Below are 27,159 nucleotides of genomic sequence, written 5' to 3' on the forward strand. Positions count from 1 at the left end.
GTCACATTCCTAGTACTGTTCACACTGAGCAGAGTGCATGAGAGGTGTTGACTCCAACTCTTAGCTGAGATATATAAGTATCCTGTTTTTTTTTTCGATTATTTATAGTTTATTATTTCTAGCAATTTATATATAGCACTTTTATTGTAATCTGCACGGGTAACTGATTTGTTTGCAGTTAAAAGCATTCTGTATCTTTACAAATCTTTATCTGTTTAAAAACTTTCATTTTGTGGCTTTCTCCAGTGCTTTGTAGGCTAATAGCTTTAGTGTCCCCACCCACCCTCCCTCCCTGTTGGTGTCTTGCGTTATACTTGTGGTGGCTTTGCAGTTGTCCACCCCTACTGTAAATCTGATCTGGGACACTCCTCCCAGTCTAGTGTCATTAGCTCATTCTACCTAATACAGGGATAACATTTGATAAGGCCTTCTGTTTCTCCTTTTTCCCCTTCAAAAAAGAAAAAACATTTTTTTGCCTGAATTTCCTTATGTTCTGACTGTGCTTCTCAAACATTTTGGAAATATAGAGTATATTTTAGAGCATTTATTATAACTGTAATTGCCTTAATATTGCTACAACTCAAGTGCTCTAGGTTACACTGCATCTGAAGTGTTTGTGTGTTTTAGCTGCTTTTCTGTATATATAGACTAGCTACTTATTCTGCTGTATTACTGCCACTAAATCTTTTTTAAGTTTTGCTCTTGCCTTGCTTCATTTAAAAAGTTTTAAATTGCTAATTTTGTAGAGTTTTAATTGCATTTTCTGTTTAGGACTACACACTCAAGTGTGTTAGCCTTTTCTGTGTTTATTTACTCTATTATTGTATTGTTTAGCTTGTTTCAACAACAAATATATATATATATATATATATATATATATATATATATATATATATATATATATTGTCTTGTTTGCTCGTTTCCCACTTTTTCTAGCCAGTCCATATCCCAGGCCTTGCTTGTCTCAGGACTTTATTTTCTGTGCTCAGAGCTATCCAGACCTTGCTGTGGCAGAGGGGAAGTCCTATTGCCTACCAGTGGGACTGGTGAGCATTGTACTGCCTATCTAACGCTAGAGGAGTGGTTTCCAGCTCTGAAATTGTAATTTTATTAGCCTTTTTGGGCTGATTTCTATCCCTTTCCACTTTCTGGCTTAAAAACGCGTGTGTTTGCACATTTTTCACATCGTGCAGCACTACGAGGCTACAGTTAAACTATTCCAGGGGCCAGAAAGTCTGCTCTTCAAATTTTCCCTTAAAACTGGCTAGTTTCTCAGTAGTAGCACTAAAATCTGAACCACTGTGACTAGCACTTGCTCTAGAACCTGCTGGAAAGCACTAGGAAGCCTGAAACTGATACAAGCACTCGTCTCTCCTTGTCAACAAGGAGAAATTAATCATAGGCACTAAACAGCCTACAACTGCAAAGTACCTTGCAAAGGTAAGGGAAAACAGCTCTTAAACCTTATAAAAAAGCAGCTAAAAAGGCATGTCCAAGGGTCAGTTTCTGGTGATTTCTCCTGTCCACCTGGTGAATCTGGGCATACTGGGGCAATGCGGCAACTGCCTCATGTACACAGACAATCCTCTCTTCCTACCACCCTACACTACAACCTGCGAGAGATGCACTTACATAGCCAAACTGGAAGCAAAGCTCTCTCTGGTCAAGACTGTGCTAGACAGTCAAGAGGAGAAGGCTAACACCTGATTTACACCTCTAGCAACTCATAGCCCTTCAAAACCTACACCATCAACTCCCACACATAGCAACACTAAACCGACATATGCAGAGGCCCTTAACATTAACCTGCCCAAGCAACAAGGACCTCCAAAGCCGAAACGCAAACAAACACCAGTCACAACCAAAGTGACACATAGCTCACAACACCAGTGTGCCACCCAACAACAGTCCCTAAGGGAAGACAATGTACCCAACACTTTAGTCATAGGTGACTCTATAGTCAGGTACACTGATGTCCCACTCACCAGGCTGAACAGGGAGAAAATTACAGTCAGCTACCTGTCGGGTGCCAGGATCCGCCACATAACGCATGCACTCAAGTCACTCCACAACAAGTACAAATACGATTCTGTCATTGTCCATGCTGGAGTAAATGACTTGAGACGTACCTCCCTGGACTACATGAAAAGAGACATGGAAGAGCTCTTGGATCATGTGGCCCAGATAGGTATGACCCTAGCCCTGAGTAGCATCCTGCCTTCACCCAGAATGATACCACAGTATAAGGACAAAATGATTGACTTCAACAATTGGTTAAGCTTCTGGTGTCATTCAAAGGGGATCCAGTATTTGTCTGCCTGGGAAGACATGATTGACAAACCACAATGCTTTGCCAGAGATGGTCTGCACCTGTCACCCCTGGAATTCAAGTTACTGGCTAAAGCTCTTGCCAACCCTATAGTGCCTTTTTAGGCAAGGTTCAAAAGATAAAACCACCACTGTAACAGATACAAGTATGCAACATCTGAAGGTAATGCTACTCAATGCTAGAAGTCTAAACCTCAAAATGCACTCTCTCTCGAGGCACTCCTAAAAATGGAGAACATCAATATCTGTGCAGTGACTGAGACCTGGTTCAAGGCTCTAGAGAGCACTGCTGCAATACCAGGCTACAATTTTTACCACACTTTTCGGCCACAAAACCAAGACCGAAACACTAAAGGTGGAGGAGTGTCCATATTCACCAAGGATATTCACACCTCCAGGCTAGTTGCCCAACACAATGCATCTGAAATTCTCCAAGTGCAACTAACACTAGGTAAGACTGTAATCCAAATTGTAGCTTGCTACAAATCCCCCACCATACCCCAAGATTCTCACTATGCCTTCCTAAACATACTGGAAAATATTAAGATACAACAACTTCCCTGCCATTAATTAGGAAAACTACTCAGGTACCAACTCCTTTTCCCAACGGTTCTTGGAATTCATAAATTTCAACGCCCTGTATCAACTAATCCATTGTTCCACCAGGGGCTCCAATATCCTAGACCTGGTCATTATCAACATGGGAGATAGATGCTCCACACCAGTGGTCACCCCCTCATTGGTCAGGTCTGACCATAAGCAAATCACTCGACATCCACATCTCACCCCCACCCCCCAGTAAGGAAACCTTCTTAAAAAACTTCTCCAAAGCCAACTTCATGCTACTGAAGTCAGAAGTGACAAACTTCACAACACCCATGCAGACGGGATCTGGAAGTTCGACTGCAGAACCCTACACTAAGGCACTGTACAAGCATATCCACTCGTGCATGAATCGTGCCATCCCAAATAGAACCAAGATGCTCTTCTCTATAAAAAGAAAGCCAATCTGGTGGTCCCCTGCTATAAACAAACTACACAACAGAAGGAAAAAACTGTTGCAGAAAAGAGGAAAATCCCAGGATGCAAAAAACTCCCTCACCAGCCACAGTAAGAAGCTGAGATCCCTCATAAAATCCTCAAAAGCTAGTTACAAAAATAAAATTGCCAAAGATTCCAAAGACAACCACAAGGCATTCTATAGTTATGTCAAGAATCTAAATGGCAATGCTCAGATCTGCTCTGAGCTACAACAGAATGGCATTAAATATACTGATCCCAAGGATATTGCCAATATCCTGGCAGATCAATTTAGTGCCAACTTCACTCCCCTCTCACCCTGTAAAGGACCCATTTCAATACCAAAAGATTGCCAAATTCCGATAATCACAGCCACACAGGTAGAAACAGCACTCTCCAAAGCTAAGAATACAGCATCCATGGGACCAGATGACATCCCAGGCTGTGTACTACATGAACTACAAAATGAACTGGCACCCCACCTAAGTGTCATGTTTAATCATAGCCTCACCTCAGGCTTTGTGCCCACTGAGTGGTGCACAGCTACAGTTATCCCGCTCCACAAGGGAGGATCCACCTTGGATCCCAGGAACTACCATCCCATCAGTCTGACAAGCCTGATCTGCAAGGGCATGGAACGCATTATCATGGAACTTATAAACAAAGACATTGGCAACCTCCAGACACTGGACCCCACCCAGTTTGGGTTTGTGAAGGGCCGATCTTGTCTCCTGAATCTGACTGACTTCTTTGAATCAGTCTCCAGAGCTGTGGACGAGGGTAAGGTGGTCCACACAGCCTATCTGGACCTCGCCAAGGCCTTTGACACCATCCCCCACTCTGGAATCACAGATAAACTTACTAAGCTGGGCATAAATCCCTATGTCACTCGATGGGTTGCTAACTAGCTTACTGACAGAACCCAGACTGTAAAAGTAGCCGACTCCAAATCCAGCTCCAGACAAGTGGAGTACCTCAGGGTTCAGTCCTGGGACCACTCTTGTTTGGCATCTACTTCTCTGAAGTACAGGCCAACACGAAGGGACTCTGGCTAACAAAGTTTGCATATGACTGCAAACTTGGAGCCTTTATTGAATCCCCAAATGATGTGGATATTCTACAAAAGGGCCTTACAGAAACAGATGCCTGGTGCCAGAGCCATGGGCTCAAGCTTAATGCCAAGAAATATATAGTTATCCCCTTTGGAAAAAAACATGCACCCTTGAACTACCACATAGGTGGCAGGACACTAAACATCGAAAGTGTGATGAGAGACTTAGGGAGACAAGTGGACAGTGGTCTCACTTTCGATAACCACATCACCACAACAGTCAGGAAATCCTTCTACATGGCACGCCTCATCACTAAGGGCTTTTCATCCAGAAAAAAGGAGGTCATTGTCCCACTGTACTCATCCCTCATTAGTCCCATTATAGAGTATAATGCCCCATTTGGTATGTACCTCACAAGACATCTGCAACAGCTGGAAAGGCCACAGAAATACCTCACTAAAAGAATCATAGGCCTAAAGCAGATGCCATATGCAGACCGTCTAAAGAAACTCCAGATATACTCTGTGGCATATCGTCTACTCAGAGGTGATCTCTGCTTAACATACAAGGCCATGTCAAACCCTGAGCTGTTGGACATGCTCCACTTAAAGAAATCCCAATCCCTCAGAGCCACATGCTCCAGGGATCTAAACCTTATCATCACAATGAACAAAACATGCAGGAGGGATAGGTTCCTGACCCAGAGACTCCCCATACTCTGGAATAGACTGCCCATACATGTCAAGCAGAGTGCCTCATTGGCCCTCTTCAAAAGGAATCTTGATGATTGGATGGGAGATAGGAAATTCACCCCGGCGATCATGTCAGTTGCCCTGCTAGACAGGGGCCCAGAGAAGTAAATATTGTGGGAAAACATTTCCAGGGAATTGTTATGGCTAGGCTTGCATAGGCCTTAGGGCCGATAGCCTAGTACCAAACCTATGAACCTATGAACTTATGTTCCTACATTCCTACATTCTCTTGAATCAGAGGTGCTAAGTATTACAAATCCACTAACTAGAGTCTGTATGACTAGTTGCAGATTGTTAAAATTATCAAAGAATTAAGTGTTAAAAAGGCTGACAGGGTTAGTATTAGTATTTCAAAGTACAGAGATACAGGCACAACATTCTCCTGTAAAATGAAATGAGGTTTATTAAAGTATTCCTGCATGCATTTCATTAAATGAATGAATGAATGAATGAATGAATGAATGAATGAAAGAATAAATACATGCATACATACATAAAATGTTGTTTCAGGAGCCTTAGAATAGAAAAAGTGTCATTAAAAGGGGAATAAACTTCTGGATTAGAGAACCTGACTGCTGATTTGACATATTTTCAATTTCAGATGTCTAACAGATCTATGCCATATGTATAAATCCTAGGATTTAATAAGGTTGGCAGCTGAGTGTGATGGCCATAATTATTGCTTCAAAGCAAGAACCACCCAATATTAATGCAACAGCAACAAGGAAGAGTCCTATGTTAAGAAAACTGAGAAGTGATCTTAATGATAATGAAGCAAAAGAGGGTGGAGACAACCATTTAAAATTCATACAGATGAAACTACTGGTAACAATTCAACAGTTACTGTAGGATAACGTGACGGTAATGGAGTTCTTGATTTAAACAACTAAAGATGCCATCAGTAATACAAACACCATAGCTTTCCTGGAGGTATAATTCACTTTCTCAAGGATATAGCAGAATGGCTAGGTGCTAGGTGCAGTGACATAACAGTTTATGGCATTCCTACTTCATGGAATGAAGGGAAAATGCGATCATCTTACAGCAAAGATGTAAAAGATGTTATTCTTTTCTTACAGTTACTGTAAGTCATTTATACTCCAGTACAAGTAACCTGGATATAATGAAGATAGTCATGTCCTATAGTTTAATGAGATACATGAGCACACTTCAATGTCTAGTCAATCAATGAGGGTACTACAGATAAAATGTGTATACATGGAAATCACTTTCATGTGAATTCTAAAAAAAAATCAGCACCTACACTTAGTTAAATGTTATCATGTCAACATACACTTAGTTAAACATTATCATTTAAATATGTTTATAATGGTTAGAAATGTGCACTGTAACACATTACAGAAAAAAAATCCGTAAATAGTTTTGTAACAACAAGTAAGTCAGTGACAAATAACCAGCTACTCAACCAGCTGAGGCAAAATAAGGATAAACTTCTAAAATGTTTGTAGTTGAAAGAGAATATTTTGATATGGAACTGAACTGACTAGACGTGAATCAGTGTATAGGCATCATATTATCTGACATGCATTGCACTTTAAATCACATAACAGTATGATTTATTATAGTCAACAAGTAAGTAAAGGTATATCACATCATAATACAAATAAGAAGAGTCACACACAATATCTAAAAAGTGAAACAATCAAAATGCACTCAAAATAATATCAAACTGAGATACATCATCTTAAAGATATATACAAACCTGAAAGTCAAGATACATTGAAAGATATTTATAAAATGGAACTGCTAGATAAAAAAAAATAAAGGATTGTGTTGGAAGAAATTATGTGTATAGCTTTTTTATTACAGTGTAACACCTCAATCAAAAATATTCAGGAATGAAATGTCTGGCAGATTCAAGAATCAGTCAAGATTAAAGCCAGGAATAACTGATTTTGTATGAGCCGTAGGACGCCTGTGATACAACGAGTCAGTGAAAGAATAAGATAATAGAATCCAGAGGAAGCAGCATTTATTCACAGATGGTGAGATAATTGGGCTTCAGCTCATTAGAGTTAGGTGATCTTGGTGAGTTTGAGGTACTTGTTGATTTGATTACACACTAGACACTTGCAAAAAACAACACCAAATACAAGTGCTTGATTGCTAAGCATGCTTACAATGTTTCCAAACAGTGATACACCGTAGGGAATGCTAAGTCTGTGTCATACAGTTAAGAGTCTGCCTGAAATTAAGAAGCACAATTAAATTTAGTAACTCTAGAATGTCTGATTTCAAAAGAGCACAAAACGATGTAAATATATTGTATAGAGAAAACTTAATAGCGCAGTTACTATGTTAATGGTCTTTACTATAATATGGCAATGTTATATGTGTTGAAATATAAAAAGTAGTATATAATACATAGTCCTTATTCAGGATGGCTCATCTAAATGTATAATCAATCTCATTTAACTCAAAGTAAGTCCAATTGCATTCAACACTCACATATGATATATTGTCACAAGTTCATACAGATGTTTAATTATGTTTTACATTTAAAACTATTATAACAATCTGCTTGCAAAAATACCAGTTTTGCAGTATAATGGAAATTGCTCAACTTTATTTGATTCAATTTATCATGAACTGGGCAATTGCGTTCTAAATTTCTGATACTTCCTAGGATGTTAGAAGAAGAATTATCAAGCATTTACAAAGAATTTACATTATATTCATCATCTTCAGCTGAGTTAGGCAGTGATAGACTAGCTTGGCAATGCTTATACAATAAATACAATTTATAACTTAAAACTTTACATCCTAGCAACTTACTTCAATTGACTTTCACCTATAATTTGGCTTATTTGTAAATATGTATGCAAACTTGAAGATCAACATGAATATAAGACATAGATTTTTAATCCTTTCTAACATAAAATTTCTCCCAAGTTCATTTATATAAATGAATAGAAACAATGACTAAAAAAATATGCAAAACAAGATAAGTGATTTAATACAAAAAAATAATGCACAAGAAGATACCATGGTGTTATTATAGTCATCCCCATTAGAAGACACATTTTTAAAGTGTTTATCTTCAACAGCGCTTTCATCATTTACTTGAATGTCATAAACCCTTTACAGAGCATTATGGTAATCACTTCTTCCAGACGTCAGGATCATACTTTTCCTAGATGGACATATTGATTGAGATAGATACAATATTGGTAAAGTAGTACACTATCATTCTATCAAAGTCAAAAGGGAGGGTGTTGGCATCAGGGGTGGTATGTTTTAACATAATTAGGAGCTTTTTACTGGTTGTGGTAGCAACAGGCTTGTAACAGAATATGTTGTGCAGTGTTGGTTTTGGTGGGGAGAATGTGGAATAGATGCTATTAATAAGGGTCAACACAGACTGTATAGAATGAGAATTGAACTTGTTTGCAATATATTTAGTAGAACTCTATGACACTGGGGATGGCTGAGTTGGACAACCAGGATTTTCTCCGAAGACAAATGTGTTTAGGATTTGTGTAGTGGATTTGTTGAAATTGTACTAGGGTTGTTTTATTAGATTTAATGTGTTGTTCAGTTAAATGTAATAATTTTCTGAAGTACTATAGGTTAGGTTAAGATCACACATACAACCATGTGCGCCATGAACTCTCCCTTTTCCTTATAAGTAATTTTGCCACTCTGGTTAGGAAGGGAGAAGGATTGAATATGACTCTGTTTTGCCTAACAGTTGCTTGTTGATTATGTACCAATAGAATGGTGTTATTGAAGCAACTTAGCACATTACTCAGACATAATAATTTGAATAGGTTCAGAGACACTTATTTAAAGTAGTACTGAAGTTTTTTCTTGTTAAAATTGTAGAGATAGCATGCTGTGTTATTATGATGCTGGTTTAGGTTCTGCAGGGGTAATCTTTTTTGCAAAAGTTAGGTGATGGTAACTTTGAAAGTCTGTAAGAATACTTAAGTAGATTATCTTGTCCTAATCTGAAGTGAGAATCCAGTCAAGGATGGATATTTTACTAAACATTCTGTTTTATCTAGTTATTATATATTATTGTCTGTGTGGGATAGTTAACAGTTAACTGAGATGTACAACAGAGAATATCCAAATCCACTAAGACAAAGATTTCCTGTGTGATGTTTGCTTACAGCCACAGTAGGATGTCTTATATTATGTGGCTATTACTAGTTGGCAGCAGAAAGAATACTGCAATAATGTAGATGTTCATTTGGGCATTAATTTTTGAGAAAGAAATGAGAACTTCAGCAATGTGTAGGAATGGGGATATAGTGGATATGGAGAGAGTGGATAGATAACTGCTGTCTCTTGTGCTTTTTTAGGCGTTCTCTCTAGTCTAGTGATATTAACCTGATGGTAAAATTTATTTATTTTTATGTCATGTCTGAGCTTTATGTCATGTCTGAGCAACATTGCAGTTATGACAAAATTGTCATGGTAGTGGATAATGAGACAGGCATACAGGTTATGACTTTTTTTACTCATCCTTTGAAAACTAACAGAATAAAGAAGTAAATTTAAGGAAGTGGGGCCATGGGGAGGACCTTTGGTGCCAGTTCGCTGTGTAGTGGGGACAGAGTTTGAATGTATATCAGTAGAGCATAATATAGAAGGAGCAGACGTAACTGTGGGGAAAAAAGCAATTTAGATTTATGTTTGAATCCACACCCAGTTCATTGAGAATACATAGCAACTTTTGTGAAGATGAATAAAATAGTGGAGGAAAAAGTGAGAAGATATATTGTAGAGATTATGGAATTACTGAGGGTGAAGTGTGGCTGTATGATCGTATGGTGTCTGGGTAGAGATGAGGTGCGTTTAAAAGTTAGGTAAGATGTAAGAGTACTGTAAGCGCAAATATGAAGAGAAAGTTGACAGATGTGACTTATCACATTGTCCAGAATAATTTTAATAGGTTGCATTTGCATTGATTTAAGGTAGCACTGAATGTGTTCTTAAAATTGGAAAGATAATATATTGTATTATAACAATGCTTCTTCATGTTCTGCAAGGGTACATTTTTTCCATAGTTCGGAGGTGATAAATATGGTAAAGCATTACATATTGACTATGGCTTCTTGCTGAGATGAATAGGGAATGAAGCTAATTTATTTCCCTGAAAAGCAGACTGAAATAGAGTGATATGAGAAGAAGTATTACAAGGGTGAGCTGTTAAGTAGGTGTTTCAAGATTAGTAGTTGCATTAAAGCTTGAGTCTGACAGGTACAGTGCAGAAGTTAAACTGTACTAGAATGGTACAATCAGATTTTGCAGCAGGTGGAATGGATGCAGATATGGTTATCTGCAGGAAGAAAAAAGAATAAACAGGGTTGGGCAGAGCTGGAAAGCTTAACTATATTTGTGAGAGCTTTGATACAGGTGATTGGTTTTGTAGGATAGCTGGGGAGAAGAGAGATGGCAGAAATTACAAATCAAAAATATTGGAGAGAATAGCAAAGAAATTAAGTGAATCAGTAGCAGCAATTGGTGGACCATATGTTGGCTATGTGTTCGACTGGAGAGTGTAGGGATGGGATAGTACCGGAGAGATTATCAAGTAGATTGAGTGCCTTGGCTACTTTTGAAAGGATTTTGTTTGTTTAATTACTAATAGCTTTGTAAACATGCAGCTTAATTTGTATAGGGTTATATTTAATGGTGTTTAAGTGTTGCAATATATGGTAGAGCCTGTTTGGCTCACCAGCATTTAATGGTGATTTTTGGTTTTAATTGGTATGTATTAAGTTTAACTTAAAGTTTAATTTCTGATTGTAGGAGAGCGTGTTGATCTCATGTGATTTTAGTGTAGTATTTAAACACGCTACGTTAATGGCGCGATATTTTAAATTTCTGAGGAAGTTGGTGAAGAGTCGCCGACGAAAAGCTATATTTGTTTGTGGCTTAAGTAAATTAACGTTTTCAGCGTATTTGCTTTATTTTGGATTTTTTAACTATTGGATTCATGGTGAACCAATCCTTTGGCTTCTTTTTTATAAATGTTATTTGTCATTTGTCATTGCTGTGCATGGTTCTTGTGCTGACTGTGTGATCAGGGAATGTGAAGTGAGGGAGGTAGTCACACCTCTATAAACCTAAGCAAGTGATGGAGTAGTATTTATTTTATTTATTTTATTTTACATTTGTTGACCGGGCTAGTCTAGCTGGATATATTTCCATTTTCAGTAGAGGCCCGAGGAGAAAAGCTCCACAGAAGTAAAAAAATCTATACATACATAAAAATCAACATACATAACAATAAGACATTTAGAAATCAGGTTAGTAAAAAACAGCAAAAATCTTCAAAACTCTTCTAATAAGTTAGTATAACATGAATTAATTACTACCACACACAGAGAAATTCCAAATAACATCATACAGGAATATAAATACTTGGAGATAAAGATACAAAGATAATAAGTAACAAAAGTGGAACAATAAGAGTGGGGTAGGGAATATAAAGGGTTAGAGGTGAAGAAAGCAGGTTAAGATAGTTAACAGGGAAAGAAGCAAGGAGAGGATGAAAGGGGAGAAGAGAAAAAGCTTAGTGGAGAATAGAGTGAAACAAGAGTAAGAGAGATAGTTTAAGAAAGGTAGTAATAGTGTAAAGTTAATTAGGTTTACAACAGGAACAAAGCCAGCGATTTTGGAAGTGTCGTTTAATGTTTTGTTTGAAAAGAGGCAGAGAGGAAATCATTGTTATGTTAGTAGGTAACAAATTCCATTTTGTACCTATAGAATTGGTGAATAGGGAGTTACCAGCAGTGTTATTTGATTTTATAGAAGTAGTCAAGAGTTTACTCGAAGAGCGGAGACAGTTTAGATTGTTATAGGGGATTATGAGTTGGGAGAGTATAGGAGTGTTATTTGGTTGGTACAGTATTTTATGGGCCAGAATGAGTTGATGGATAGCAAGATAGTAAGTGGGACTGAGTCAGATAGGGAAACAAAATCAGCATAAGCACTAGTGAGGGCAAGTGCAGTGGGTTTTACCCCGCATAGGTTTGTCTGTCATGCCAAAACAATCAATAGAAATAGTGAGTTAAGGACTGGAAGCCTTCACTCTTATAGCCCAGGATTACGTTTCATAAAATAATTTTATCTGAGAAAGACTATTGTTGCAGTTGCTAGAAATATTATGGCAGAGGGAAATGTAAGTCAAGAGGAGAGGGAGGATTAGAAGAGATGGAGATAAATTGATGGAGGACGACAGTGATAACAGAGAGATAGTGAATGAGTTAAGGGCAGGTACAGGTATAACAAAGTAATTGGTTGGATAATGGGTTAAAATAGAACATGTCTGAGGCAGAAAAAATAGGTAGAGGTGAAGAATGGGAGAGAAAACTCTTTGGTTTAGAAATATTGAGCAGTAAAAAGCAGGATATCATTTACTACAGAAAAGTTTCACCCCCAAGGAAATCAGAAAGCTAGCTCTAGAAGTTAAGAGGGGGTGCATTCAAAGATTGAAGAAATAACAGTCGCAAAGAGATACAATGAACCTAGTGTTTGGGGATTTCCAGCTAAGTGCTTATCACTGTTACAAAGTAATCAAGGTGATATTAATGAGAAAGCTGGCCACATTCAGCCACTTTTTACCCCTGGGCATTGCTCTCTGGTTAATTGTAAATTGTAGGGTTTATTAAACAATCAATGTGACATAAAACAGCTTCAAGTGTCAGCTTGGAGAAGTTATTTAACTAATTAGATGTGGGTGCTAGGAATAAAAGAGAAGAAAAACAAACACAAACAGTAAAGAGGACTTATTTAGATAGTGTGACAGCAGGAGACATTTTACTATCTGATGCATGACTATCTTTTCAACCACATTTGAGCACAACACTGATAACATTCCCAAACTCCACCACCCACATTAATTATTAGCAGTGTCTTAGATAGTCAGTCATTATGCATTCCACAAACTGATAAAATGACCCTATAATCCGTGGCATTATCCATTCAGCATCCATTTATGGAACTATACTGCCATCTGCAAAAATATCAGTCCTACTTTTCATCCTCTAAATCCACGATTTGGCCAATTTCACCTTCCTCATGTGAACTAACCATAACTCTTCCCTTTTCCCAACACTAACTCTATGCATTGACTCACAAAAAGTCTTTCCCTAAAAATGCCAAAACACAAGTCACTCAAACAGTTCCTTTATACTTGCAAAATACTAAAATCTCGAATTTCAGTATTTTGCGACCATAAAGGTAAAACCTTCAAATACCAAACCTTCACAATCCTGAAACTACAAATCTCTAACACACAGTATACACCACACCACACATAAACCACAACACCCACACTACAAAACAAATAAACACAAAAAGACAAAACATCACATGCCCACTTAACTACACTACACATAAGCAGGAAGGCAAGCACCCCTGCACCCCCCACACCACCCCTACTTATATGTACTAACTCAGAGATCGCACAAACAGAAAAAGACAATACACTCACACCCAGACGTTCCACAGTCTCTCGTACACAAACACATATACACACACACACACATAGATAAACACCAACTCATTCAACAATTACCCACTTATATGTTCACTTTCTTACCCTAACCCACACATACAACTTACAATCTCAAATACACTCAAACTCCCAACCAAAACCCTTACAAAATACTCACTTACCTGAGTTTCCATGTAAATCTATACACTACGCTGAACATCCAAACCAAACAGCGCACGTCACGTAATGTAAAGCCATAACTGCGAATTTGAAATATTCAAATTCGCGATTATGCACTTTTGACATAATAAAAATTTGCCTTTATGGTCGGAAAATACTGAAATTCGAGATTTCAGTATTTCGCAATTATAAAGGGGAACCACTCAGACATACATGCATAAATACACAACATCACAAATTCACAACACTACAGCTATCCCTTAACCTTACCCTAACCAGAATTCACTCACATACACAAAACTAAATCTATCCCCTTACCTAACCCTCACCCTAACCAGCAAAGACTTGCACATTGAAGCTCTTGTACAAGACTTAACACAAACCGCCTTATCAGAACACATGATTGATCTTCCTGTATTCAATGAAAGATGCCCTAGATGAAGAGAGTGTTCACTATCCTTAGAAATTTGGCTATTTGTTTAAACAAACGGCAGTCTGACAGATAGGCAGTCACCATATATGTATAATAAATTACAGAAATTAACATTCAAATCCAGCTTCAGCTCTATAAAATTGTGATTCAAGTAGGCCTCCCTTTACTGTGTACTTTAGTTATCTCAGTAACATGACAAACTGGAAAAGAACAAAAACAATACCAAACTAGCGATAAACAAATTGGTAGAAAAATACCACGGCAGAATGTACTAAGCACGGACCTTTTATTTGTAGTAAGCGCCGAGGTGTATTACTCCCAACCTCTTCTTCATCATACACAATTAACACAACCACACAATTGCTTTAACACACAATATTTGATTAAAAAAAAAATTTATAATTAATTAATTAATTAATTGTCTTGACTTAGCAAGAAAATTTATAACTTTAACTTTTAACTACATTGTTCTATAATATAAAAAGGAATGTATCCATGTATATATAATATATGTGTATGTATATATATATATATTAGCTTAGTAGATGTTTGAATTTTCCTTTTAAAATTAAATTTAAAAAAAAATAAATAATAAAAATTAATATTTACAATATATTAAATTACAATATGGTGTGATGTGTTTACTGTTATTGTAATTTAATTAATAATAATAATAATTTTATCTCAGTAACATGCTAAAAGAATGCAGTTTTGTATACAAGTATACAGAAATATATGTATTGTTGGAATCTCAATTATGTTTGTTCATTTTTTTAAGTTCTCAATGTAGTGAGCAAATACTAGCAGATTCATCGCACCTTCACAGTTTTAAATATATAAATAATCATAACTCAGGACCATGTGAATTTATCCTCTAATTCACATTACATCGCATTGGTAAAACTACTAATAGCACCAGGTTTATTTCTATATTTTTTCTACGCAGAAACAAGGAAGCACTCTCTACTGACTAAAAGTTACAATTATACAAACTCTTCACCAAAAACATAAATAAATACATACAAAAAATGAGTCACAATATGTTGGTAGTCAATCTAATTTGACGTTTGTTTGTAGTAAATCTCCTTATCCTCATGTACAAGACCTAAACTATTTCTGATACTTTTATGGCATATACTAAGATGTTGTATGTCATGTTTAAATATTCAGTCCTAATAATCGGCACTAAAAGTACTTAGAAATTTAGCTATGGCGTAAGACCACCCACGTTTTCTACTACATAAACATTGAGGAAATTGTTGCATCCATTTTTCTACTGAAATGACTAAGATAAATTGTTGAGAAAAATGTCCAGAGTACTGATATGAATGTAGGATAATTATATCCAAGGAAACATGCGAAAAGAAAAGAGGTACTAATGGTAGAAATGGCAGTAAAAAAATTAGAAAAAGCTTGTATTAAGAAAAGATTTTCGCTTACCTTCGGGGTCTAGGAGCCTTTCAATGCCAAGATGCTGTTTGGCAACTCTAAAAGCATGGTCAAGTCTTTCTGTAGCTGACTGCTGCTGTACAATGTTATTCCAATCAAACAGGTTGGGTCTGTGTATAAAAACATGAATATGAAATTATCTTAAACAACCAGTCAAATAATCAGCAAATAGGAAATATACATAAGAAATAAAATCATAACACATTTAATAATGCAAGATGTTGATGACGTTGACAATTTGCCCTTACTTAACAGCAAGATCATTCCCATCATTTGAAGAACAATATTACTATAGTGACAATAATTTGCACTTTAAACGGAAAAATATCTAGAAACTCTTTTACTAGTGCCTTACAAACAACAAAAGTTTACAAATTTACAAAGTTTGCATATTTACTGATACGCACACACACACACACACACACACACACACACACACACACACACACACACACACACACACACACAGATGTGTGTGGGTGTGTGCAGTTCATACTAGTTACCATTTTCTTATGACATGTTCATTGTTATTCTTCCATAATTGAACCCACTTCCTCTACAATCATAACCTGATTCTTTGCAATATAACTGCCAAAATCCATTTCCCGTTAACTAAAATTTCATTAAATCTTTGATTCCAAATAACCCATATTACATAAAATAAATGCTAGTTACCCTTCTCACATATACCTTATTATTCTTATCATATCCATATATCATTATATCTATATCTATATTGCTTATGTGATTAACATTTACAAAAAAAAGTCTTCACACAACTTTTCCATAGCCTCATCACTCTTTCATTTTGAAAAAAAAATGTGCTCTGTTGTTTCTTCTTCTTCCCCGCAAAATAAATACAGTCTTTCAACTTTCTTTTTATATGGCATATTCCCATTTACTGATAATTATTTATTATCAGTCTCCATTCGAAATCCTGACACTCCACTATCTTGGTACACACCACTTTATTCTTTCTCCAATGGCATTATCACTTCTGTCAGCAAATTTTCTCATGGATTTACATAACAATATTGTTTCATCTGCTTATTATACCACATCCATTTATCTTTCGCTAGATCATAAATTTTTATTTCCCTGTTCGCGTATCTTTCTTCATAATTTCTTTTATTTCTCATGCGCATATTATTTTTTCTTTTTCTTACTCTCATCTTCCATAACATCTTTCACTTATGTTTAAACATTCCCACTATTAATTTCTCATTCTCTTCCTTTACCCACTCTGATGTTGTACACAAGTTTAAAGAAGCAGAATAAATAACTATCTTTAGTAACCCTATCCCCCTTCATCTAAACTCATATACAATGTGGCTCTTTTTACTGGATTTAATTCTGAGCCCCCACATGAAAGAAAACACCAATTGCACAATTTCCCTTTCATATTTCATTGGGATCACATAAGCATTTGACAGATTTGATGTTTTTCCTAACAATGCCAAATTCACAAGCTAAACCTTTTTTCCTGAACACTAATCTAAACATCCTCCATAGAAGACATGTTTTTTCATTTCTTTTATCAACATTTTCATGGCATCGTAACTTAATCATTCTCCCAGAATTTATTCCTAGCAAAGGTACTTCATTCATTGAAATATACATATCCTCAGTTTTTGCCATATCACCCAAACCCTTCCTTTATCTTTATTCAAGGTCATTCTCTTTTTGTTTAAACATACTTTCATGCAAGTCCTCTCTTCCCTCATTCACATTTTGGTTCTAGCAAGCAAAAATGCATTGCATATCTAGCATCTATCATTTTCTAAGCTACTTTACTCACAACCACATTCATCACCAATGCAAACACTAGTCCACTCAGGAGACATCATTTTAAGCCTAGCTATGCATACCAAAATCTCTGACAAGTTCTGATATTCTTGATACGTATAAGCAGGGGCTTAGGAGATGAAACATTTACAAGCAGGAGCCTGAGAGATGAGCCATTCACTGGTTGCCTGTGTCCATTAGAGATGTAGGTGCCAATCCAGGGATGACTTTCCTGTTCCATATCCAATTGCCCAAGTTGCACTTGAATTAGGTTAAGGAGGAAATCTTCTTCACATGGATGAGTAGTCTGTTCCAGAGACAGGGTAGTCTCTGGGATACATACTAGTGTCTCCATCAGGTCCTATTTATATCACAGGTAAGGTTTAAGTCTTTAGAATGGGTAATTCTGGTGCTGTTTGTTTTGTGGATATGCAAGAGCTCCATTAGAGTGAGGTCTGACAGTGCCCTGTATGCCAGGCTTAGCTCTCCCCTCAAAAGCCTGCAAGAAACAGAATACAATGATAGGGCCTTGAGGTGGTCTGCACAGGACATTTTACTTATGCCCTGTATTCTTTTGGTGAAGAACTTCTGTGGACATTCCACTTGTTGGATATGTCTGGTTAGGCACATACCAAAGGGGGCACTGTACTCAATGATAGGTCTGATACAGTGGATGAATGACTTCATTGTACTTGGATGCCATACCTTTGTTTATAACTTGTGCAACATAGAATGATTTCCTTACTTCTGTAGACATGCATGGTGAAAGGCTAGATTACTATCTATGTGTGCCCCTAAGTCCCTGACTCCTGGGTCAACTCTAAGGGATGTGATGTCAATATGATAGTTACCAGGGGTGGATGACTTCCAAAAGGATACTATTATGCATTTATCTTGGCATTTAGTTTTACTCCATCGCTTAGACACCAGTTGTTTGTCAGTGTCAGCCATTCCTAGAAAACATTTGTGTCAGTGTGAGATTCAATCATACCTCCTAATTTGCCATCATCTGCAAATTTAGTCAGCAAAAGACCACTAACATTGGCCTTGACTTCAGAGAAGTAAATGCCAAAACAAGCCTTCCAAGGACCAATCCCTGAGGGATGCCACTTGTGACTGGCTACTTTGTAGAGGTGGACTCCTCAGTTCTAGTTTCCTGTGTCTGCCTGTGAGCAAGTTAGTTATCCACCAGGTGACATATGGGTTTGTATATAACCTCTTAAGTTTGTCAACAATGCCCAAGTGGGGTAATGTGTTAAATGCCTTGGCCAAGTCAAGGTAGGCAGTGTGAGTCTTATTATCCTCATCCATTGCTTTGGTGACCTCCTCAAAGATGTCCACCAGGTTGAGTAGGCATGACTTGCCCATGGCAAAACCAGACTGGGTAGGGTCCAGTGCTTGGAGGTTTGCTATATCACTATTGATCATTTCCATGGCTTTACATATAAGACTAGTGAGACTTACGGGTCTGTTGTACCAGGGTCTATAGATGGCCCACTCTTGTGCAGAGTGATGACTTTTGCTGTTCTTTGTTCATGAGGCATGAAACCTGTTTGAAGACTACAGTTTAATAGCTATTTCAGACCATGTTTCATGCTATTTAGAAGGCATGCCAGGATATTGTCTGGGCCCACTGATGCAGTGTTCTTGGCCTTAGAGAAAGATTAAGGATATGTTTCCTAGTGATAGCAGGGGAAGTTATTTTTGATATTATTTCCTGAGGGAAGGTTGATTGGGAGAGTGGGGTAAAGTTGGAGCTAAACTTGTCAGCCGGGAGGTTTGCTATATCTTCTGGGTGGCTCCACTTGCAATGAGCTCTGCACATCATTGTGTACTGTCTTTGAGATTGCAGACACAGTTAAATAATGCCTTGTGGTTGTCCTTGGCCTGGGAGGTCAATTATATCTCAAATTATGGTTTGGTAGACTTTATTTGTCCTCTGAGTTGTTTTAGTTTGATGAGAGACATTTTTTCCTGCTGAGTGCTGTATCTCCTAATTTTTGCCATTTTGTTATACATCCTATTGATTTTGTGATTCCACCAGGGTGGCTTGTTTTTTGAGTAAGTTCTGTACTTATTCATGGTGGGTACAGCTGCCTCTATGCAGCTATTAACATGCTTGTACAGGGTTTCTGTGAATTGTTCTGCATAGGTAGTAGTGTAGTCAGGGTTTATGGGGGCTTGAAATTTTGCCAGGTTATTCACTTAATAGCAAGAGATTAGCCTTAGAGTAGTTCCTAAATATCCCATGTTTAGCTGGGGGTCCAGGTTTCATTTTTACTTCAGACTAGACCATTTTGTGGTCTGGCCTTACCAGGGAAGACATTACAGCAGGGGGTGTGCAGCAGTCTCCAATATTAGTGAGGATGAAATCCAGTATGGTTGCTCCCCTGGTTGGTGTATTGACAATCTGTTCCATGGAGTTTATGTTTACAAAATACAGGTATTTCTGTTCCTGTAAATTTGGTGTCATATAGGATTCCCAGTTAATAGTTGGGTAATTAAAGTCACCCATGAATATGTATTAGTTTGATGGTGAGTGTTTCCAATAAGTTTAAATACATGATATGGGTTTCCTGGGTCATGGATGAGGACCTATAGCTTGTAAGAAAGTGGTATTGGATTTTACCTATGGTGATTTGAACATGGAGCAGCTCAAGTATAATGGTCTGTTTGACCAGCCTTAAGGTATATTTATTTTTAATGTAAATAGAGACTCATACACCTTTAGTCTCTGTGTAGTAGCTGGTCTAAATGTTTGCAGCTTTAAACCATGTCTCAGTGACTGCACAGATGTCTGCATTCTCTAGGAAGTGTTTTTTTTTTTCTTTAGACTGCTAGCACTGAGCAGTTATACCTTTAGATTTTCTTGGTTTTGACTTGCTATGTTGGAAGTACTTTCACTTTGGCATTGCCTAAAAAAGGCACTATGGGAGACAATGTTTTAGCTAATATTCAAAAGCCTACAGGGGAGTGGTACAGACCATCCCTGGCAAAGCAGTGTGATCTGTTGACTATCTTCTTCCATTCTGCCAGATATTGCACCCCCTTAGAATGACACCAGAATCTATGCCAATTATTAAAGTCAGTTATTGTTTGATCATATTATGGCATCATCCTTGGAGAAAGTAAAATACTGCTCATTGTTAGGTTTGTATCAGCCTGAGACACATATTCCAAGAGCTCCATGATGTCTTTCTTCTTATAGTCTTGGGAAGTACATCTCAGGTCATTTACTCCCATATGGACTATGACTGAGTCATACTGGTACTTGTGGTCCAATGACCTGAGTGCATGCATAATGTGGTGGATCCTAGCCCCTGATAAGCAAATGACCATGACTTTCTCCATACTCAGCCTGGTGATAGGGACATTTGTGTGTCTCATGATGGAGTCTCCAATGAATAGAATTTTAGATTGTGTGGTGGTTTGCCTTATGGGCTTAGAATTAGAGACTTCATGAGACGTGGATCTATGTGTTGATGTTGGTGTTGTTTTGAAAGAGTGCATTTGAACTGCTGAGGGTATTTGTTATGTGTACTTAATCTAGGAGGTATTTGGGGTTTAGGAAGATTATATTTAAGTGCCTGAGCATATGTAGGTCTATATGTCTGCTTTGAATTGTGTGCAATGCGTGCAGTGTGTGTACTACTGAGAATCTTATTGACACTAGGAGTACTTTTATCTGAAGATTTTGCCTTCAGAGACATTGAGTAAATATATCCCTCACATACCAAATCAGTTTGTTTGAGATTTAACTGGCTGTCAGTAAATGTCATGCAATTCTTACATTGCCTCAGTATGCCCATATCCACCACGGAGATAGTGGGAAAGTTTGTATCCATGAGAACAGATCCTTTTTTTATTGATTAAACAGTTGGTTTGTATCCATGGTAACAGACTTTTCTTTTATTGATTAGACAGTTGGAGTGAGAAAATAAAGCAATGTCAGTAGTATCCAAGTTGTAGTTCTGGGGACAGTGCTTGTCACTGCAAACTAGTTGTCTGGTGGGCAACTAGGTACTGGTGAAATTTCAATCGTGCTTTTACAGGAAAAATGTCACTCAAGTTGTCTGTGTACAGGCCACTGACAAGACACTTGAGGGCAAACTAATATGCAGACCCTGAAAATGTAAAGATGAAGTATGTATGCAGATATTCGGAAGTTAGAAACAAATCAAGGAGTATTTACTGAGAACAAAGAATTAGCTCGTCAGGAATGATGAAGAGAGGGGAGTTGCATGAATGGCTACTGCCTGGCTACTACTAGTGCTGGTCTCACCACAGCTTTGCTATGTTGGGATACAATGCTCCTCTGCTTCTTCTCCCACCAGAAGCAAAACTTTAGCACCAATCCCAAGATGAGAAGCAGGCCATGGCCTATTTGTTGATCCACAGTCATGCCCCTATATTATGCAAGGGTCTGTAGCCTTGTTGTAGCCTTTTCCTCATAGATGCCTTGAATAACAACAGACCAATCAGGAATGTCAAGCACAGACACTCAATGCCCAACCAGAAACAGTCAGGAATCAATGCACTCTGCTCTTCTCTCACCAGGAGTACAATATAAGCACAAATTCCAAGCCATCACCCATGAAGCAGTTTTTAGGCTTTCTTGTGATTAGCAGTCTCCAGAAAATAATGTTCAGACATACAAGTATTTGCAACTCTGCTGGTGTCGTCTATATTGCTTTTTGAAACTACTGTCACTTTTATTATATAGGGAAAACTGAAAGACAATTGAAAAGTTGCATTTATGAGCACATATATGCTATTAGAACATTAAATGAGATCAATGTTTTGTATAAACATGAACTGTCAAGAGCATATATATTTTTTTTGTTTTTGCATATTAATGGTGGCCATTGGGAGTTGAAGCTTTACGAGGTTGAATTCAAATGTCAGCTTAGATTAGAAGCCAATAAGTTGCCAGGTTTAAATTAAGCTATTTCTATTAATAGCATTCTGAATATGTGAGTCTCAAGACTGTAACATTAGCATTCATGTTTTTATTATATATATATATATATATATATATATATACATATATATATATATATATATATATATATATATATATATATATATATATATATATATATATATATATATATAAGTTGTTATCTTTGTAGCTTTAAATTTTATTTCTTGTCTGTTTACATCCTGCTTCATTGTTGGGAAACGGTGATTTCTTTGATTTAGTCATGTGTTTGAGTCATTTAACTATTTAAACTACATTTTAATTGCTTAAATGTTCTGATGAGGTTCCTAGCTTTTGGAATGGAATTGCTTAACATTTGGCATTTGTGTGTATTAAAGTGCTTTTATCTACCAAGTATAGTCGGACTTAGTGATTTTTTAATATGTGTTTATTTTCGGCTCTCGCAGCCTGATTTCATTATTCAGGTGAGTTCTAGGTTCTGCCATGGGTTCTGGTATCATTGCTGTTCCTTCGTTTTACATTTAGGGGATATTTTTAAATGTTCATTTCCTTATTATTATTTTCCCTATGTAATATTCTCCTGAGTTTGTGTACAAAGAATCACTGATTTTCAGAGTCAGATTTTTTACTGGCTAGAACTTTCTCCAGACCTGCCTTCCTGCATATAAACTCTCACTTCTTTTTATTCTCCATGTCTTCTTCTACATTTTGTTCTCCCTCAGACCCTAGCTGTCCTACCTCATGCATGCTTTATTCCCTTTAACCTTTTTTCATTATTTGTCTGTTTGCCCTTGACAGTTCATCCAAAAGTGTTTTTAACACAACATGCATTCAGCCACACATCACCTTATAGGTTCATAGGTAAGTACTAGGCTAGTTGCCAATTTCTCTGTTTCTGCTCAAAATAACCCATCACATTTGGTTATAGAATGACCTTACCTCTCACATGATTAATAATTATATATTACCCCTAATAAAAATTACTGGGATCATACCATAAATAATGTGAGGGAACCCATGCATGGGATAAAGCATTTTGGAGCTGCATCTGTCCATTAGTAGTACAGGGAACAGCCCTGGGGTATATTTTCTGTTTCTCATCCATAGATCTAATTTGTGCTTGAAAGTGGACAGTGCTGAACTTTGTTTTATGTGGATAGGAAATCTGTTTATAGCAACAGTATCCTTTACGGAATATACCTGTCTCTCCAAACCATTCTGTTGTTGTTGCGGAAGAGGTTTATATCCCTAGACATAATATTTCTGATGCCATCTGATTTGCAGATGTGCTGTAAATCCATCAGTAATGTGTCAGAGGATGCCTTGTATGCCATACACAGATTACCTCTTAGCAGCCTGTAGCATACAGAGCATAGAGACAGGTTGCTATCTTTACAGATTTTTACACATATCAAAACAGTGAAATGGATTATTAGATTCAATCTGATAAGCTTCACAACTTGAGACATCCAGATAAATATATTATATGGAATGGGAACTAGTTCACAGGTTCATACATGAATACTAAGCTAAATGTCCTGACTGGTCATTTTAGGTCTAACCAATAGTGTGAGTTTAGAATTAAACCCTGTGCCTTGTGTCTGTGAAGTGAAAACCTTCATCATTAAGCCAAACCCACCCACTAAATTAAAGTATCAATAATGTAGATTTCAACCCACTTATCTCTGCTGCTGCACCCAACTCAGTGTATTTACTGCTTGTGCCACAGAGATAGGCCGACAACCAGCTTATAAAAATTATTGTTTTTCACAGGTTCATAGGTTCATAGATTAGTACTAGGCTACCTACCTTTGTAGGCCATTTCAAGCCTAACCAATTACCCCATGAGGGAATCAAACCCTGCACCTTGTGTCTGTAAGGTAAAAATCTTAACCATGGATAAGACATCTATATATAATCTAAGACTAACTTAGATAATATCTTGAAACATTCTGTATGTCCTACCTCAATTCTCATGTGTTGTTTCTCAGTAGTGCATTTCCCTTCTGGCTCTCAAGACATGCACTAGGTAATTTTTTTTTTGGCTCACAGAGACTGACCAAGTTACCACTGTAGGCCCTACTGCCTCTCCCCATTCTCATCTAGATGGATCCCCAGTATTCATTTTAATGCAATAGTGTCTGACTAGATAGATCACATTCTCTAAGGCAGGCTCTATTATGCTAGTAACCCCAACAGGGCATGCACTGATATGGGTTGATAGAGAGGACTTCATCTGTTTGCATGTGCTGATTTTTACATGGCCTAATAATACCTCCCCTGTGTACTGACAGTCCATCTTTGTAGGAGAGCTGTGGAATGAAAGTGCCACACAATTAGTGTCTGCCCTGCTTTTGTATGAAAGGTGGGCATAACTATTTCTGTTCCTTCTGCCCCTCGTCCTGACATTTTCCTACAAGTGTCAGTCTTCACCAGTGCTAGCTGCCCCTCCCATCAAGGATAGACATGAAATTCCTCTTTGCCATTCCATCAGGCAACCAAGCAGATAATTAAACTTGGATTGCCTGAGCTGTAGTCAGGGTTTTTTTCTTTTGGCAACCAAAGTGGCACCATTGGTGGCTTGGTGAATCTAAGTTGTCCCTAAGTGACAGGCTGTGTGAGCATGTGTCAGTGATACAGTAAAAGGACTAGGAATCTACTTTCATTGTCTAATTGCTTTCTGAATTCTGTGAATGGTGCCAGACATTCATCAGGTTGCTATTAAAGGTGAATATCACTCATAAGCATGGATGGATGGCATCCACCAAATAAGCATATTTCATATGATCATAGGATATATGCTCAGATATTACAAGTCAGGAAACCATATGATAGATTTAAAGCTATACTGTGTGCTAATAAGAACTAAATTGCAGTTTGGAAACCTTATGTAGGCACCACTCATAAGAAAACAGAAATCAGAAAGTGAAAAGGTTCTGGGAACAGCAAAAAGAAGATGGAATAAAAGTTGTTGAGTATTAAGTTTTTTTTTTTTTTTTTTAACAGAGAACTCATTTAAAGCAGCAGAAAGCACCCCTGCGCTACCAGGCTATAACTCATTCCACACCTTTTGGCTCCAGAACATGAACCAAAGCTCCAAAGGCAGCAGTGTCTCCATATTCATAAAGGATATGCACAGCTTCAGACTAGTAGCTCAGCATAATGCATCTGAGACTTCAGATACAACTAACATTGGATAAGATGGTGATTTAGGTCATAGTCTGCTATAGGTCCCCGACCATGTCCCAAGATTCTCACTCCATGTTCCTAAGCACCCTGAAAACTGTTAGTGTCCAACTCAACACTCTCACACTAGGTGACTTAAAATATCCCTCCATCAGCTGGGAAAACTACACATGCAGCAATACACTGGCCCAACGCTTTCTGGAATTCATCAATTCCAATGTCCTGGACAAGCTCATTCTTACCCCCACTAGAGGTAGTAACATCTTTGACCTGGTTATTACTAACATGGGCAACAGTTGCTCTACACCAATAGTCAAATCCTCCCTGGTTAGATCTGACCACAAACTAATCACCATGGAAATCCACATCTCACACACACCCCCTGCAAAGGTAAACACCATGAGAAACTTCTCCAAAGCTGACTTTGGGCTCCTAAAAATAGAGGTGGCTAACTTCACGGCACCCATGTCAATGGAAAATAGATGCATGACTGCCAAATCATACACCAATGCACTGTACAAACATGTACATAAATGCATGAAACTAGCCATACCCAACAGAACCAAGACACTCTCCTCCAAAAAAAGGAGCCAATCTGGTGGTCCCCTGCCATTAATAAACTCTACAACAGAAGGAAGAAACTGTTGCAGAAAAAGGTGAAGTCCCAACACTGGAAAAATTCCCTTATTAGCCTCAACAAAATGTTGAGATCCCTCATCAAAACCTCTAAAGCCAGCTATGAGGGCAGAATGATGACAGACACTAAAAACAACCACAAAGCCTTCTATAGTACTATCAAGAATTTCCACGGCAATACCCAGGTTTGCTCTGAGTTACTGCACAATGGTACCTCCTATACTGAGCCAACAGATATTGCCAATATACTGGCTGACAGATTCAGAGTCAACCTTGCCCCTCTCTACCACACTAAAGGACCAATCACAATACCAGAGGAATGCCAGGCACCCAGTATTCCTGCAGCACAGGTTAAAGCTGCATCGTCCAAGGCCAAGAATACAGCTTTCATGGGACCCAACAATATCCCTGGATGTGTTCTCCATGAACTACAAAGTGAACTGGCACCACATCTGTGTGCGCTGTTCAATCACAGCCTCACCTCAGGCTTTGTCCCTACCAAATGGTGCACTGCTACAGTCATCTCTCTCCATAAAGGGGGAGCGACTATGGAACCTGGGAATTATCACCCCATTAGCCTGATGAGTCTGATATGCAAGGCTATGGAGCACATCATCATGGACCTAATTGTAAAACATGATAGTTATATGATGAGTTGAACCTTATTGTTTCAGAGATATGTTGTTTTTACAAATGTCTTGCTGAATGTTATCTTTGATAGAGCCATAGAAGAGTTTAACCTTATTGTTTATGAGCTATATTGTTTTATAAGTGTCTTGCTTGAATGTTATCATTGATAGAGACATAGTAATATTTGTAGTCAAGACTGTTTTAATATGCAAGTTAATATCTGTACTATGCTCTAGTTACTACTTAATTAGCCTGTGTAACTGTCTATTTTTTCTCTCTCTGTGTGTCTTACC

At 37.7% G+C, this 27,159-nt stretch overlaps 1 protein-coding gene across 9 annotated transcripts in view; it reads right to left on the minus strand.

The window, feature by feature from the left end:
* Window positions 1–27,159, minus strand: part of DMD (dystrophin) — a 9,298,038-nt gene that overhangs the window by 7,669,351 nt on the left and 1,601,528 nt on the right. For all 9 annotated transcript variants that reach the window (XM_044072398.1, XM_044072396.1, XM_044072400.1 and 6 more), the window contains exon 7: window positions 15,679–15,797. In XM_044072398.1, coding sequence (XP_043928333.1) covers window positions 15,679–15,797 — 119 coding nt within the window. The remainder of the gene's footprint in view (window positions 1–15,678; window positions 15,798–27,159) is intronic.

The sequence above is a fragment of the Protopterus annectens genome, chromosome 5.part0, assembly GCF_019279795.1.
Source record: "Protopterus annectens isolate FY-2018-M chromosome 5.part0, PAN1.0, whole genome shotgun sequence".
NCBI lineage: Eukaryota > Metazoa > Chordata > Ceratodontiformes > Protopteridae > Protopterus > Protopterus annectens.